Here is a 17,511-nt window from a genome sequence, read left to right on the forward strand (position 1 = left end):
AACCTCTGCTTGGAGCTGCCTTTGACACACACTGTATTCTATCTGCTGTGGCTCCGTCTCCCCCATGAGCCGGGCGAGGTGGGGGTGGGGGGAGCTCTGGAGTTCTGTGCCTGACACCCGATTATCCAAAGAGCAAGGGCAGCCAGCAGGCACCGCCTGCCCATCCAAGCCCACCGCCTCCCAAGCGGCAGAGGCGACCCCTGGCAGGTCCCGCCTGCGCGTGAGGACCGGGGCCTCGCCCCTGCAGCCGTGGCCTCACCCCTGCAGCTGTGGCCGCTCCGCCAGGCTGTGGGCCGGAAGCCTGGGTGCTGCTCGCCCCCGGAGCCTGCCTCGTCACTCACTAACCCACTCTCTCCCTCTCGCCTCCCTAGGGCCGACGAGATCGAAATGATCATGACTGACCTTGAAAGAGCCAACCAGGTAGGATGTCCCGAGGCGCACACCCGCCCGCGCGCACCCCTCTGGCGCCCGGGAGGCTGCTCTAGCACTTGTCACCTGTACCTGTCAGTGCAGCACCTTGGCGGCGCTCGTGAGGAGCAGGGAACTACCAAGTCTTTGGCGCGGTCCCAACATCTCAGGCCTCCCATGGCGAACCCCCACTGTGAAGGCTTTTCTTGCTTTTGTATTTTGAAGTCCATCTCCTAACCATCCGTCTCGGCCCGAAGCACCTGCTACACTGGCGTGTATACCACACAGCTCTGTTCTAGAGAATTCTATCGCCCGCCACCCTCCAACCAGGTGCCACCACGTGCTCTGGCCAGGGCTGGCACTGACGACCCCTCCTGGCTGCAGCTTAGCTGTCAGAGATGCCTCAAGCTAATTGCCCAGGCTCGGGGGCTCCTCAGCCACCCCGACAACCCCTCCCTCCCCCCAGAGTTTCCCAGGACTGTGGGACATTTTGCCTCAGTGAGAGCCACTGGTGCTTTGAGAAGCATGAGGGCCCCCACCGTGTAATTCCGGGGTTTGCGGGAGACAACAGTCCACACTGCGAGGCCCACCACAGCCTGACCCGGTGTCTCCACTGGGTAGCCCAAGGCACAGGCAGGCATAGGGGCTTGCCCTGGGTCACCCAGGCACCCACAGCCATCCCAGCCATGAAAGTCCTGCCGTCCCACGAGAACCCACGGGAGGGTCCTGTCCACGTCGCTCTCCCAGCATGGCAGATGCCCGGGAAGAACACTCTTGGCTGTGGAGACAGCCCAGGTCTGAAACAGGAAAGTCGGGGGGAAGGACATGGAGCAGCGTGGGGGGTTCCGTAAGGAGCGCCGTGTGGGTGCCACGTTGGGTGCTCAGACGCCACAGAGACCCCGGGCCCGGCCCACCAGTGGAAGTGTGTGGATGCAGCCCCTGAGAACCCGTGCGTGGCACAAGTTGTTGTGGTCACCGAGCGGCGGTTCTGAGCTGCTTGGCCTCTGCCCAGATCTGTTCTGCGCTTTTGCATCGCATTGCTTAGACGTCCCCCACAGCCCCTCCCGCTGAGCTCGGCGCTGTTAGAATTTCCATTTCACAGCTGGGGAGACTGAGGTCAGAGCCAGGACTGGAAGCCGCGAAGTCTGGCTCCGGAACCGGTGCTCTTGACCACCACTCCCAGAACCAGGCCCAGAGCACCTGCTGGCCAGGCCCCCTTCACCCCCAGACGCCTCTCCTTGCTCTGAACGGCTGCTGCTGCTGCTGCTGCTGTGACCTTTGTCAGGGAACTAGCGGACTCCGGCCACTGTAACTGACTCGGTTTGCACAGCTCAGCATTGCAGAGGCCTGAAGTCAGGAGTCCCCACTGGAAGGAGCAAGCATCCTTTGTCCCATGACTGCCACTTGCACTTCTCAGATCCCCACCCACTCTCTGCCCCAAGGCCAGTCCTGGGTGGGCCTCCCCTTTGGCTGGCCCTGCGGGGCAGGCCCTGGTTGGTCAGGCCCATGGCCTGATCCCGTGACCGCCAAGGTCCCTGGAGGCACCACCCCTCCAAGGTCCCAGAGGCAGAGATGTGGGCGGAGCCAAGGCTCTTCTCTGGGTGCCCCAGGCCCTCCATTGGGTCTTCCTCCCGTGCGGCTCCAGGCAGGGCGCAGGGAAAGGTGCACTTGACCTACACCTGGCAGAGGTTAGATGATAAAGCAGTAGCTGGCGCTCCCAGCCAGGCCTGCTGTGAGGACCGGGGGGTGGGGGGAGATGTCTGAGAAGAGGGTGTTTCAGTAGGTAGCAGTTCCCAGGGGCACCCCTGGGTGAGGGAGGTTGTAGGGGTCCTGTGTAGGAAGTGGTGGTGTGGCTGGGTGGGAGGGGCAAGGGAGCCCCAGCCGGTGCCTGGGCTTGAGCTTTTGGAACGAAGGAGGTGGTGCCAGCGCGGAGTCCCTCCCGGCCCAGGAAATTCTGTTTGGTTCTGGAAGCCGCGCTGGAGGGAAGCCGCTCCCCCTGGGCACTCGGGGTCCACTCCGTGGCCAGGGCAGGGGCCCAGCACGGGGGAAAGGGAGTTTGGGGACTTGACACCAAGCTCAAGTCATTTCAGGAGCGTGCGGTGCCAGCAGATTAGAAGCGAGAAGGCCAGGGGTGAGACCTCGTGACTTGTGTGCCTGCAGCCCTCACGGGCCGGCCAGGGGCTGAGGTCTACTGCCTCTGGGCCTTCCCAGAGGACCAGGGCCAAGCGTGGGGCTGGCGGGAAGACACACGCGCAGCATCAGAAACTTCCCCGCCTGGCTGTCCTGCAGTGCCACATCGCAGGGAGCCCCCCACCCCGTCCCCAGAGCTATGCAAGCAGATGCCAGCCAGCCCTGGCCGGGAGTTAGGCGCAGAGGGGACAGAAAGAAGATTAAGCACGTTAGTCTGATGGGCCCCTTCTCACCTGAGGTTCAGAATTTCACGGAGACGTTGGTGAGCCCTGGGGACGACCCCGGCATAGGAAGGACCCCAGCCCTGCAGTGCTGGGTGCTCCCCGCGGGGGTGGGAGGGAAAGGAAGCGAAGGCCTGGCAGCCAGGAAGGTGACGCTGGCCTGGGCTTCACCTAGGAGGGGGCCTCCCCGGGGCAGGGGGCAGGAGGGCGCTGGTGGGCACAGAGGGGCACACAGCATTGCTTTTGCACTGGGTTTGTGGTCAGGACGCTCTGCTACGACCCGAAGCTCTGTTTCATGGCTGGCGCGCTTCTGTTCCTGTCGGGGAGGCGCAAGAGAGCCAGCAGCAGCTGGGGCTAAGCCGGGGCGTCCCTGGCACCTGTCGGCTAAACTTCGGGGCGTTTGCGTTGATCCTCACTGTCTGCATTGGTAGCAGTAAAGGTTAGAGCCTTGGTGACTTGGCCAGGAATAAAGCCTCCCACCAGGGTTTAGGGTCCTGTTGGAAAGGACGCCTGGGTTTGGGGTGGAGACTCCGGAGTTGGAATTCCAGGCCTGCCGTTTCCCACCCATCTCCCAGGGCCTCAGTTCCAGGCTGTGGAGTGAGGGTCATGACCCCTGCCAAGGACCCACCCACCACCCATAGCTGAGTCTGCGCCTTGCAGTGCGTAGGCCGCCGCCATCTGGCTTCCCGCAACCTTGGGTGCTCCATGTGCAGACGGGGCCCCCGGCCCAGGTCAGGACCTTGTGCAGGCAGAGGTGGGGAAATGTGCTGGCCTGGGTCTCCCGGAACCCTGTCTTGGCTGCACAGGCAGCACTCTGCGGCTCGTGGCCACACCCACACAGGGGACTCAGATACCTGGGGACCAAGAAGGGTGGGAGATTGGGCCAGAGACTGCGCCCACCCCCGAACCACCAGTAAGGCCAGGGAGAAGGTAAAGCCAGGTAAATCAGGTCAGGGAGGCCGGGCCCTGCCCTCCAGGGCGCACGGTGAGGATCCCCCATGCCTCAGCTTCGGTTCCAGGGGAGGAGAAAGGCACCTCCCTGGGGAGTTCCTGCCCCGTGCCCGCTGTGGAAGCTGCCTCTCCATCCTGCCCCAGGGGCCTGTGGCCCTGCCGGGGCTCCTCCGGTGCCCACTCCCGTCTGTCTCACCACCGCTGCTGCTTCGCGTTTTACGCGTCGAGTTGTTTGGACTTGAAGGTCTAGAACCCGCAATCACACCCGAGTGGGCATCACTCTGCTTTGCTGCCCTTCCTCGGGGGAGGACCAAGGCCAGGGCGTCTCTGGTCATCCCGCGGAGACAAGGGGACACAGGTCCGGCTGCCCTCCTCAGCCCCCCTGGAGACCCGAAGCTCCCGCAGGGATCGGCGCCACCGTGTGCTGGCTCGCCTCTGCGGGGAGGAATTCTTGCCGAGGTGGGCGTCGCTGGCTGCTTCCCACCTCTCCTGATTGCCTCTCAGAAAGTTTCCCCTTCTAAGGTGAGGGATGCAGGGTGAGCCCCGGTCAGCCTGCACAGGGGCTCGCTCGCTGGGTCAGCACGGGCTTCTGCCGTCTCCCCGTGCCCAGCCACCTCACGGTGTGGCTCAGGCCACCACGGGAGGGCAAGCAGTGCCCTCACCCGTCACAGGCAGCACTGGCTGTCGTGTCCCAGGAAAGGCCAGGTCAGTGAGAGAAATCGCCCCGAGAAGGCAAGGTGGGATCCTCCCGGGGTTGGGGGGCACTGCCCCCCGCGTGCCCTAGAGGAGCCTGGCTGTGCATCCGCCAGCTCTGCCCCTGCAGGCGTCAGGCCGGGGTGTCAGGGAGCTGCTGTGTGGCGAGGGCCACAGACCACGAAGCACCAGAGCAGCTGTGGCTGAATTGTGGTCGTGAGGAAGCCACAGGAACCTCGAAGCAGGTGACCCGCGCGGAGTTCACCCGGCCCATGGGCACCCCTCGCTCTGCCTCAGCTCTCAGCGCCACGCACTGATTCGTCCCAGCTGCACTCCACGCCTGCCCCCCCCCCACTCGCTCCTCTTGCTGCTCCGGGGCCTCTGTTTTCCATCCGAGCCACTCCAGCTCCTCGTTGGCACTGGGTGTTTTGGGGGGGCACTCAGGGATTAAATCCTGAATAAATACATAAACAGAGGGTGGCAGTGAAGTTACTAAATCGAGCCAAACACAAAAAGCCACCGAGGGGTAAGCAGCAGAGCAACCATGGCCGTGAACTTGGCGGCTGAACACAAGCGCAGAGACTATAGCCTGGGAGTGAAATCGTCAGGGGCAGACGCGTCTCCGATTCTTTTTTTTTTTTTTTTTTTTTTTTTTTTTGACAGGCAGAGTAGATAATGTGAGAGAGAAAGACAGAGAGAAAGGTCTTCCTTTGCCGTTGGTTCACCCTCCAATGGCCGCTGCGGCCAGCGCACTGCGGCCGGCGCACCGCGCTGATCCGATGGCAGGAGCCAGGTACTTATCCTGGTCTCCTGCGAGCCATCTGCCTTGGATGAGGCTGGGCCCTGCCCCCCAGAGAGCCCCACGGGCCCCCACACCCTCCAGCTGAAGGGTCAAGTTCGCTGGCCACTGCCAACGAAGCTTTTCCTTTCCCTGAGCAGGCGTTTGACCCAGCAGTTAAATCCCTGCTCAGGATGCAACGTCCCGTATCAGAGGGGCTGGGCCGAGTCTGACTGCTCCCAGCTCCGGCTTCCTGCCGACGCGCACCCTGGGAGGCAGCAGGTGGCGGCACAGGTGGGAGACCCAGGTGGAGTTTCTGGCTCCTGGCTTCAGCCAGGCCCAATCCTGCCACTGAAGGCTGGAGTTGGATGGGAGATTTCTCCCAGTCTCTCTACCTTTCAGAAAAAATGAAAATGCATAAGATTCAAAAAAAGAAGGAAACGTCTTTGGTAGTCGAAGAGACCAGGAAATCTGTCCAAGTGCTCCTTCCTCCTGGCAGAGCGGTGGGGATCTTAATGGCCCCCAGGTTCGGCTAACCAGCAAGGAGAGCAGACAGGTCAGGCGGGGGCGTGGCCAGCAGACAGACCTGGGCTGGCCCATCTGGACATAAACCAGGGCAGATCCTTGTCAATGGAGAGGGTATTTTCCTGCGGCCTGAGTCGTTGAGCCGTTAGTCTGGGCCAGAAACCGCCTTCCCTGAGAGCTGGCTGGAGGCCTGCGTAGAGCAGAGAGATTGGGAGGAGAGGGTCGGGCAGAGACACGCCTAGCCAGGCGCCCCCGGACGAGGGCCAGCGGCCAGCAGCCCCGCCCGGCAGACAGGGCTGCCCTTGGAACTGCGCCCGGCAGTGTGCAGGCAGCGCAGGTGCAGCCAGCCCCCTCCTCCTGCAGCCAGAAGGGTGGGCGCGTCCCAGCACTCCCACTTCCTGTTGCTCTGGGAGTTCTCTCCCGGCAGTCACACGCCTCAAAATAAGAAGTCACAAAACTGCACCCACTCTGCCAGGCTCTCCCTGTCCCGTCTTTTCTGCCCGGGGGAGCCCGGGTGGCACCTTGTGGTGCGCGTGCCCGGTGTCTACTCTCTACTGCTCCCAGTCGTGGCTGTAAAACCAGAACGAGCCCCTTAGCTGCTTCTGCAGGAGTCCTGTGTGCCACGGGCTTCCGCGGATGGGAGTCCTGGCGTGGTCTCTGAGAAGCGGTGCTGTTCCCATCTTCCCTGTGGGTGGTAGGTGACTCCTCTGTTCCCGGATGCCCCCTTGGGTCGGCACGGGAGTGACCATTCTCGCCGTCCACTGGCAAGTGCTGGTTTGCAGGAGGGAGAGTGGATTCCTCACAGGCAAAGGATGGGAAGGGTCCGCCCGCCTCTCCTGCCACCCCCAGCACTGCTGCAGTCTCCCCAGCCGCGCCCAGCCCAGCCGGCTGCAAATGCCAGCATGCGTGTCCAGGACATGGTCTGGCGAAGGGTTAAATATGTCAAAACAAGCCTGGCCCTTAGCGAAGGGGTGGCGTTGGCACAGTGCGTTTCTGGAAGCACTTGTGCGGAAAAGCAGCCGCAACATGGTGCCTGTCGTAGACAGCGAGCGGCCAGACTCTCTCATTCACTGTTTGCCCGTGAGAATCACTCCCAGGAGTAATCCCGCAATAAAATCTTCCTGGTCTATGAGAAGAGGAAAGAAATTGAATCAAAAGACTCTATTTCCACTCGTATTTATTCAGTCTGGGAAATCCAGTGGGCCGGAGCGTGAGTATCAGCAGGGGATTCGTTGCTCCTAGCGTTAAATTACTGTCATAATCGCTCAATTATTTCTTCCTTGTACTGTTTAAAATAAAAATCCATCACATTCTGTGTTTTTTTTTTCCCCTAGCATTTATTAGGTTGAGTGTTTAGGAAAATCAATTATCGTCAGTCAGGCATGAATTGATGAATGTTCTCGTAATAATTGTCAGTTGTGAAGCTGATCGCACTTTCTCTCTCGCCCCTCTGCATTTCTTCCAGAGGGCAGAGGTGGCGCAGAGAGAGGCGGAAACCCTGCGGGAGCAGCTCTCGTCGGCCAACCACTCTCTCCAACTGGCCTCGCAGATCCAGAAGGCGCCGGACGTGGTGGGTAGCCGCGGCCCCGCAGGACGCCAGCCCCGGCCTCCTGCGCCTCTCCCCTCTCCCCTCTCCCCTCCTCTCTTTCCACCGGTCCCGCCTGCTTGGCGGGGAGTGCGTGTCACAGTGTGGGGCTGGAACTTGTCAAAGTCTCAGGGAGCCACTCTGCCAGTCGTGCCCCGGCTCCACGGTCACCCTGACGTCCACCCGCCAGGCGCCGAGGTGGACGCAGGCGGCAAGAGAGGGAGTGTTTTCCCCAGCCGGCCGGGGCTGCCTGCCAGGCGTGGGCACAGGTCCCCGGGGGTGGCCCCTGAGTGACGCAGGGAAGGGGGTGGGGTGTTGTGCTCCTCCTGGGTCCCTCCAGGAGGAGGACCGGGACTTGGGACAGCCGCGGGGGCAGTGAAGAGCCAGGTGACAGCCGGAATCTTGCCTGAGGATGTTGTCCAGAAAGAGCCGGGCACAGCTCTCGTCTGAGAGTTCACAGAAGCGGCTCCAGGCCACAGCCCTCCCAGCCGGCCTGAGCAAGATGGCTTTGAACAGCTGATTCCCAGGCGCTTCTCCTCAACTCAGTGCCACCACAGGGAACAGTGTGGGGGCTGGGACCGTGGTGCAGGAAGCCAGGCCCCAGCGCTGCGGCCTCTCTGCGGGTGACCTGGACCAAGTGGCTCAGCTTCCCAAGTCTGTCGAAGCGGGGCCCTGGAGTTAGGAGCAGAGCGTGCAGCCCGAAGCCTCGGCAAAGCTCAGTGCTGCCACCTCTGCCTGGCACCTGGCCTGTTGCCCCACGGCTTCCAGGCCCGCAGCTCCGGGGAGCACTGGCAGGGGCAGGTGTCCTGGGGTTTCACAAAGACCCCAGGGGCCTTGCTGAAGGGGGACCCCAGGAGAACCACGGAGCACGGTCTCGTCGGGCAGACTTGCCACTGAGAGAGTTCATCTGTGAGCTTGACAGCTGTTATTCTACGGGATCCTTTCATGTGGATGAGAACGCAGAGGCTCCCGGAACCCAAACACCTGCCCCATGGCACAGGAGCCCACAGCTGGGCCAGACCCGAGTGGGCCTTACCAACCCCAGGCCAAGGCTTTGAAATTATTCCCCAGGAGTGAATCTAGAACAAAGTGTCGGTGGCTAGACCCACCCCCCCAACACACACTTTCTTTTATAAATTTCAAATGTAGATATTTATTTGTGAGACACAGATAGACCGATAGCTCCCATGCATTGGTTCAGTCCCCAAATGCCTGCGGCGGCTGGGGGCTGAAGCCAGGAGCAGGAACTCAACCCAGGGCTCCCGTGTGAGTGGCAGAGACCCAGTCGCTTGAGCCGTCACCACCGCCTCCCAGGGTCTGCCCTGGCGCGAAGCTGGGGTCGGGACTCTGAGCGAGGTATGACACCCAGGATGCGGGCACCTGCTGCCGTCTCAGCCGCCGGGTGAAATGCCTGCCCCAGGACCCCCTTTCAAGAGTGGGCTTTCGTCTTCTTCCTTCCACCTGAAACACGAGGGGATTGAAGTGTCTGAGGACGGAGAGGAAAGATGTCTACTTAAGGGGCCGTCACATCCTTCGCACTCAAGGACTCTGGTGCCTGGTTTTATCTGAAATGGCCCCTTGGCTCCAGTCCCGGCCCCTTGGCAGAGTGTAAGGTGGACAGGGCCGAGGCAGGAGGAAGCCCTCAAGACCGGGGTCAGTGGCTTCCCTGGACCCACGGAGGGAGCCTTGCATTTGCGCCTGCGCACACAGGGCCGCTGAGCACCGCATTTGGACTGAACAGAATTCTGGCACCATCCCGCGCTGCAGGAACCCAAACGCTAGAAGAGGAAATGAGTGTTTTCGCAGGTAGTGTGAGCGGTGGGTGCGAAGGCTGCCACGGCACTTCATCATCGCTCAAGTGCACTGTTTACCTGGCACCCGTTCAGTCTTCCCGAGCAGCCCCGGGACTCCCCTCGGCACGCATTCCTGCACGCCCGGGGAGTGTCAGACACGGGAGACCGGGCCAGCGGAAGAGCGGTGTGTTGGGCTTGGCTGGCGGAACCGGGCAGAGAGACAGCGCTGGGTGTCTCGGCGGCAGTGCTGCTTGTAGCCGGTGAACGGGCCCATGGAACTCCCGCCCTGAGCGTGTTTCATCACCACAGGCACTATGGGGGCGTTAGAGCGGCTTTACAGGTAAGGAAACTGAGGCTGGGGGCTGAGGCGCCTGCCCAGTGCCCCGCCTGGAGCCGGAACTGCGTCTGTCCTTGTCCTGCGGCCCAGCCACGCCCTGCTCCTCCTCTTGGGCGTCGTGGAGAAACTGAGGATGCGCCTGCAGACAGATGTGAGCCCAGAGCTCTGGGAACCACACGCGGCCACCTTCTTAGACCCAGAGAGGCTGTCACGTGGAAAACAGATGGAAACAGCCACGGACCCAGTCAGCTGGGTGGTGGCAGAAGCAGAGGTGACGACAGGGAAGAAGTGACACCAGGCCCCGTTCCCTCCCCTCACCGCCTCGCCCAGTGCCGTCCACAGAACCACCACGAGCAGCCCAGACCCCAGGCGCTGGCCTCTCGTTCAAGTGTAACAGGAAGATGGCTGCAGGAGGAGAGACGGTGACGCCGCGGGTCAGCCTCCAGGGTCTGGTGGCCCCGGGAGGACGCAGGGGTTGGTTGTGCAGCTCAGGGTGAAGTGCGCAGTCCCGTTGGAGCAAGGGAGGCGAGTGGGCAGAACTCGCCCTTGGTGACACCTGTTTTCTCGTCGCCTGTAGCCCTCGGTCCTTCTCCACATGTTTTACGCTCTGCTGAGCACGCCTCCCAGGGCCCCCAGGGCCCCCCACCCCACTGTGAGGAATGTGGGCCGCCCCTGCTGGGCTTGGGAGCCTGAGCCATGGGAATTTCCACCCGGGGACAGACTGGTGGGTCATCACCCCAGCCGCGGGGCCTGACCTTGACTCTGAGGCCGCAGGGTTGAGCCTTGGAGGGAGCCCGTCCTCTGGGGGTCCCCTGGGCCATGAGCCTGGGGCATTCCAGCGGCCATGTTCCAGGCTGGCCCCCCTCCTCCGTGCTCGCTCTGTCCTGTGGATGTCCCCTCGAGACTGCGCCCTCCTGCCAGCCTCCAGCCTCTGCACCGAGAGGTCCACTTCTGTCCCCCACTCCAGCCGCTCCCGCAGCCGTCGCTCATTCCCGGGCCCTTCCCTGTCGTGTCCTGGTGACAGGACAACCAGGAGCGCCCCGTGTTGGAAATGGGGGAGCCAGAGTTTGGGCTGAAGGGCATAGTGTGGCATTTGGTTCATGCAGGCAGCAGTGACACTGGCTGTGCGACAGGTGAGCGACGTGTGGCGCCGGGCTGAGCAGGGACAGCCCTCCCAGCCCTGGCTTCCCCCAGATCCCCCGGCCTCGGGGCCAGGGCCAGCGCTGACAGCTGCTGTTTCTAGATTTCTGACTCAAACCTTTTGTCTGTCTCCGCTGCGTTCACAAGCACCCGCCCGGGATGGAAGGTTGGCGGAGGAGTTAACTGGGTGATGGGGGTCAGCCTGGTCTCACAGTTCACTCCCGCCGTGTCCTCCTGTCCCCAGCTCCTGCCCCTGTGGCCACTCCAAGCCCAGGCACCTCCCCCTCCCTGCCCTCAGGAGCCGGCATCCCGCTCCCTGCAGGCTCTCCCTGCTCCCACCCGGAAATGGAGCCCTGCCCCCTGCCCCCTGCCCCCGGCGCCCCTCCACCTGCCCTGCCTCCTGCTCCTCACAGCCCGGAGGTCTGGGCTCCTGGCGCTGGGCCGGCCGGCGTCCTCCCTCGTGGTGCCGTCCCAGCTCCTGCAGGTGACGGACACTGAGTGTTTTGTCATTCCCAGTCTCACAGGTGACAGTGCTGTAAGACGGGAAATGCCTCCCAAGCGTGCAGCTGTCTTCAGAGTTTTGGAACCCTCGCCCTTGGTGCCCGTGCTGGGCTCCCCAGCCCCCGCCACGGTTCGTGATCAGGCCCCACACGCCAGGCAGAGCTGGGCTGGGCAGCGTGCGCCTTGTAACTGGGGTCACTGGGGTCACGTGCATGCCCCCAGAGCTTAGGAGGAGTGACCAGCTGATCGCACTGTGTCGCGGAAACAGAAAGAACAAAACGCTAACAGTCTTGGGGGGTCAGGGCCCTAATATCCCAGGCGGGAAATGGGAACAGTGTGACCGCTGTCCCTGGATCTGCAGGCCCCACAGTGGGCTGGCCTGGCTGCACACCTGGGCTGCCCCGTCTCCACCCGGCAGCAGCAGGACTGCGAGGCCACGTGTTTAAAGGAGGGGGTGGGGGTGAGGATGTGGCATCGACACTGCAGCGCAACCCCCACCCCCGGGTCTCTGCTGTCATCACAGGGCCCTCCAGGGAGCACTGGCTCCTCAGCCCTGTCAGTCAAGCCCAGAAGTGTTCCTGCCTCCGGAATGTCGGGGAGCTGTGATTACTTTTCAAACTTGAACTTGAACAAGGCGCGGCTTGAGTCCCTGGGAAGTGGAGTGGAATCACGGCTTCAACGTTCTCTGAGTCCCTTGTCTCGGTTTTACGTGTTTTCCATAATGAACGTTTTGGGGGGGAAAGACAAATGAGGGTTTTTTTTTAAGACAGATGTCTTAAGAATATCTGAGCAAAGGAACGAAAAAACCGAACGCCTCTTCCACCTCTTTTCTCTTTTTGGGAAACACTGATTCTGAGGATTTCACCATGGGGCTGGGGGGCCGCTGGGCACGAGCCCCAGTGACTTGGTGGCACTGATCTGCCAGGTCGCGGAGTCCAGAGGGCACGCACTCCCCCGGGGGCTCACCGTCCGCGTCCTGAAGTCCGCGTGGTTGCTGCCTCCATCGGCGCCCCCGCCCCGCGCGCACACACACCCAGAGCCAGGGCAGTTCTGTCATTTCTCTTCTCCTCCCCAGGAGCAGGCCATAGAGGTGCTGACGCGCTCCAGCTTGGAAGTTGAGTTGGCCGCCAAGGAGCGGGAGACGGCCCAGCTGGCAGAGGACGTGCAGCGACTCCAGGCCAGCCTCACCAAGCTGCGCGAGAACTCAGCCAGCCAGATCTCCCAGCTCGAGCAGCAACTGAGCGCCAAGAACAGCACACTCAAAGTAAGGGCGCGGGCGGGGGCCGGGCGCGCACGTCCCCTCCGCCCACCCTGAGCCCCAGAGCCCCGGGCGATTACGCGGATTTGGGGGTGCATGTCATGTATCTGCTCCCATCCTCCGGTTCACTCCCCAGATGTCCAGGCTGCCTGAAACTCTGGGCCAAAGCTGGGAGCCAGGAACTCAATCCAGGTCTCCCGTGTGGGTGTCAGGGACCCAGTCGCTCAGCCATCACCGCTGCCTCCCGCGGTCCTCGTTGGCAGGAAGCTGGAGTCGGGAGCCAGAGCTGGGCCTGACCCAGGTGCTCCCGTGTCAGAGGCGGGTGGTCTGCACACACCTGCCTGCGCCGCGCCCCGACCCCAGAGGAGAGCCCAGTGACCCCAGCGCTGAGGGATGTCCCTTTGTCCAGCACCTCATTCTCCGGCCTGTGCCGCAGCCGAGGGCTCCAGCCCCTCCCCTCCCCTCCCCTCCCCTCCCCTCCCCTCCCCTCCCCTCCCCTCCCCTCCCACGTGGAGCCGCCAAGCAGCGCAGTGTGCCTGTGCGCAGACCCCGCACCAGCGATTAGTCTTTCGGGCACGTGTCATCTGTCAACGCGAGTGCAGATGGGAAAACCGCACGGGGACCCTGGGTCAACTGCATGGGAACACTGGGTTCGTGGTTGTCCGAGCCAGGAGACCTAGGCCTGGTTCGTGAGGGGACAGGGCCAACGGAGGGTCCCCTGTGAGCCCCAGGGCACGCATACAAGGCCCCTTGCCCCTGCCCTCCGGCTGCTAGCTGAGCGCCCAAGTGGACAGATGAGCGAGCCATGGTGGGGTGTGTCCATCACCTGCTCAGCAAAGCACATCGAAGGAGCTGTGAAAATCTGAAGGGAACCGGCCGGCGCCGCGGCTCACTAGGCTAATCCTCCGCCTAGCGGCGCCGGCACACCAGGTTCTAGTCCCGGTCGGGGCGCCGGATTCTGTCCCGGTTGCCCCTCTTCCAGGCCAGCCCTCTGCTGTGGCCCGGGAGTGCAGTGGAGGATGGCCCAGGTGCTTGGGCCCTGCACCCCATGGGAGACCAGGAAAAGCACCTGGCTCCTGCCATCGGATCAGCGCGGTGCGCCGGCCGCAGCGCGCCGGCAGCGGCGGCCATTGGAGGGTGAACCAACGGCAAAGGAAGACCTTTCTCTCTGTCTCTCTCTCTCACTGTCCACTCTGCCTGTCAAAAAAAAAAAAAAATCTGAAGGGAACCACGGTGAAGGAAGCTTTTTATACCAAGTGATTCCAGAATTTAATTTGGCCCACTTTGATTTTAAAAAACCTGAAAAAAATTTTAATATTTACTTATTTATTTTGAAAACCAGAATTACAGAGAGAAAGGGAGATGTTCCGTCCTCTGATGCACTCCCCAGGTGGCTGCTATGGCCAGCATTGGGCCAAGCCAAAGCCAGGAGCCAGGAGCTTCATCTTGGTCTCCTGTGTGGGTTGCAGGGGCCCAAGCACTTGGGCCATCTTCCGCTGCTTTCCCAGGCCGTTAGCAGGGAGCTGCATCGGAAGCAGAGCAGCCAGGACTCGAACCTGCACCCATGTGAGCTGCCGGCATCACAGGTCGCAGCTTTACCTGCCACACCACAACACAGGCCCCAAATAGTTTTTTCATAATACATATTTTACATGAACTTTTGGAAGACCTCCTGCATATAGTCCCTTGAATTTTTGTTTATTTAAAGGTAGACCAACAGAAAGAGGACATCTTCCACTCACTGGTTCTCTCCCCAGATGGCCACTATGGCCAGCACTGGCCCAAGCTGAAGCCAGGAGCTTCATCTGGGTCTCCCATGTGGGTGGCAGGGGTCAAAGCACTTGGGCCATCCTCCGCTGCTTTCCCAGGCACGTTAGCAGGGAGCTGGATTGGAAGTGGAGCAGCCAGGACTTGGGCTGGCGCCCACATGAGATGCCAGAGTCACAGGTGGTGGCTTTACCCGCTGCGCCACGATGCCAACACCATGTTCTTCTTGACTCCTGGCTAAGTTTTAGCCAGCACTCGGTTTCCAGGAGGCCCGGCACGGACACAGCAGCCCCCTCGCGGCTCCCTTGCTGGCTTCCTCTCTGCCTCTCTGGAGTTCATCCACTCCCTGAGACGGTGCTGGGTGCCCAGGCCTCCGTGAGCAGAAGGCCCTGGGGAGCCTGGGGACCTGCTCACATCCTTCATCAGTTCCAGCAGGTGTTACCCTCCCACCAACTTGCCCGAGGAGTGCAGGAGTCATTTTTCCACTTGGAGATTTCCTCACACTGTAGCCGTTCCTGACCCTGATGAGGGCATTATTAGTGGCTAACGCCTTTCTGTTGGTCACAGCTATGGGGGCGTGGCTCACACACCCCGCGCACCTGCAGCTGCCAGAGACGGAGCCCGTGGGCCTGGCATTTGTGACTATAAAGCGGTTTCTTCCAGATCAGTTAAGGTTTTAATGTTTGCCTGCACCAAACAATGAAATGCAGTTTCACAAATTAATGTCCTTTACCCGTATCTGGGGGGAATTCTTTAATACAGCGTGCTTAATGAAACAATCCGGCACTGCTGTGCCCAAAATTATTGCTCCCTTATCTTCATCTGATCTCATAATCAAAACATGTCCTCTAGTAACGAGACCTCTCCGGTCCTAATTACCTTAACCCCTTGTCGCCGGGAGCCAAGGTCTCCCACGCCCATCCCACACACGGCAGGCGTGGACCTGCCCAGCCGTGCGCAGCCTCCCGGCCCGCGCCGAAAGAGGAAGAAGGTGACTTGAACGAGATACCATGGTGGGGCTTTTTCTGTTTTTTCCTTAGTGCCTGTGGCACCGCCTCAGATCTAAGTAGGAGCACAGTTACCAAGCAAGCATCCTATGAACGGGCCATGGATGGTTTTGCCATGAACCCTTGATCTCTGTGACGTCAGTGCATTTGATGACGGTGCCTTGGGGAAAGGGCACCTCCCATGGGGGGGGGGAATCCTGACCTTTCTCTCCAGAGTCAGATCTGCTGGCTTGCCACTCCCACTCTGAAATGCTCCCTCTTTTGGCCACCAAGGTCTCCCCACTGCGCTCAGTTCTCTGACCTGCCCTTGTGCAAGGACGGGCTCCCCGCTGCATGGTCCCCAGTCCCCCACGGCCAGCCGGGGTTCTGCTTCTCCGAGCCAGGTTCGCGGTGAGCGCTCGCTTCCGGTGCACCCTTTAAAACGCTGTCAGAGCAGGCTCCGGACCCCCACAGGTCCCCAGGCATAGCACCGCTTGTAGAGATAAGCCCCTATTCGTAATGAATGAAATAACCCGACTGCCATGACAAGGCTGCTGCTTTTGATAACTCGGCTCTGGTTTTCTGGCGGTGCAATTGGGCATCACCTGCACTGTACTCCCGGTCGCACAGAAAATGCAGCTGCCGGTAGCTTCCATTTAAGAACGGTGTTTCTAAGGCAGGCTAGCCCAGAGAGCACCAGGCTCCCAGGGGAGAAATTATGTTTTCCTGAAGATGCTTTGATGCTTTGAAGATCAGCGCTTCCTGCTGGGTGGCTGGGCACGGGTGTCAGCGTCGCCTGGGGGTCGTCTTCCAAACTGCGCGTGCTTCCACACATCACACCCCCTCTCCCCACCGCGGGAGGGGGCCGTGTCCCTCGGCACAGGGCAGGAAAACTGACAAACCCGCTGCTCTAGACTTATTCAGTGCCTCTTGCCCAGCCTCGTGGGTTACGTAAGCGCCCGCGCTAGCAGCGTGGTCTGAGCCTGCCGCCCCTCTCCCATTTACCCTGCACCAGGGCTCAGCTCAGCTCTCGCCTCCATACCCCACTCTGCACTCGCTGTGTGGGTGGGCGGGATGGTGGGCGTCCTCCGCGGAGCAGGTCTGCCCGGGTGTGTGCAGCCCCTGGGCCGGCACCTGAGTCCCCCTCCCCCCCTCGTGGGAGCCAGCAGGCAGGTGAGCAGGGAGCTTGGCCTGCCTGGCGCCAGCAAGCTATAACGACAAATGTCCCAGATCCCGGAGAGCCCAGGGCACAAGGCTGCCCCGGCACTGTCCTGGCTGGGTCCCGAAGGGGCTGTGAGCACCGATTGCAAGAGCGGAAGAGACTGGGGGAAGGCAAGCGTGGCCCTGGTGCAGAGGCAGAGGCCCTGGTGGACAGCCCCAGGGAGCCTTTTCCTGAGTACTCCTCCGGGTTGGAGCAGCCTCCGGCCAGCAGGGGGAGCTATGATGGGGTTGTTGTCAGTTCACAGCAGCCAGCTGGTGAGACTGGGAGGATGCCTGGCGACCGATTCTGCCCTGGTGGTTCGCACCCAGACGCATCCCAGTGTACGGTGCTCTTTGCTCACTGGGACGTGCAGTGTGCAAGTGGCCTGCATATAAGCCGTCTACCCTGTGCCCGGTCACACCAGGGTCACGGCACCTGCCATCAGAGGTGGCCTGTGGCACGCTGGCCAGTCAGAGCCAACCTCCTGAGCCTTTGCCATCCAGCTCATGGTCCGTGTTGGGGCCAGGACCCTGCGTTTAGGGAGAAGAGCCCCTCCAAAATGACCCTCGTTCTCCTCCCCCGTCTGGCCTTCCGAGACAGCAAACAGGAGGGTGGGTGCTGCCTCAACCTGGACCCCGAGATAACGCCCCTCAGGCTGGGAAGTCCACAGCCTGCGCCCCGGGGCCTCAGCAATGAGAGCCCGACTCTGTCCGCCTGCACAGCAGGTACCCTCGGTCCCCATGGCCTGTCCCAGGAGGTGCAGACTGGCCAAAGCTCTCTGTCTGTCCCACACACAGAGGCCCCTTTGCTGGTGGCCCGAGGGCACCGAGGACTTTCTGCTGGTGTTTTCGTAAGTTGACTGCCTGATTGCCGTATGCCTGATTACTTTTTTGAGACAGACAGAACTTTCATCTACCGACTGGTTCTTTCCCCCCCAAGCTCCTATAACAGCCAGAGCAGGGCCAGACCAAAGCCAGCAGCCAGGAACTCGGTCCAGGCCTCCCACATGGGTGGCAGGGACCCATCGATGGGGGCTGTCGCCTGGTGCCTCCCAGGGTCTGCATTAGCAGGAAATGGAGTCAGGAGCCCAAGCTGGATGTTGGGAGTTGAAGCCAGGCGCTCCAATGTGGACTGCAGGTCTTTTTGTAAAGACAGAGAGGGGAGAGAAAGGAGAGTC

At 61.6% G+C, this 17,511-nt stretch overlaps 1 protein-coding gene across 12 annotated transcripts in view; it reads left to right on the forward strand.

Moving 5' to 3' along the window:
- CUX1 (cut like homeobox 1) overlaps positions 1-17,511 on the forward strand; it is a 312,734-nt gene that overhangs the window by 229,562 nt on the left and 65,661 nt on the right. For 6 of the 12 annotated variants that reach the window (XM_051837966.2, XM_051837957.2, XM_051837962.2 and 3 more), the window contains exons 9-11: positions 372-420; positions 7,232-7,336; positions 12,198-12,386. In XM_051837966.2, coding sequence (XP_051693926.1) covers positions 372-420; positions 7,232-7,336; positions 12,198-12,386 — 343 coding nt within the window. The remainder of the gene's footprint in view (positions 1-371; positions 421-7,231; positions 7,337-12,197; positions 12,387-17,511) is intronic. The other 6 variants (XM_051837967.2, XM_051837958.2, XM_051837960.2 and 3 more) reach the window with 1 other exon arrangement.

This window comes from Oryctolagus cuniculus, chromosome 19 (assembly GCF_964237555.1).
Source record: "Oryctolagus cuniculus chromosome 19, mOryCun1.1, whole genome shotgun sequence".
Taxonomy (NCBI): domain Eukaryota; kingdom Metazoa; phylum Chordata; class Mammalia; order Lagomorpha; family Leporidae; genus Oryctolagus; species Oryctolagus cuniculus.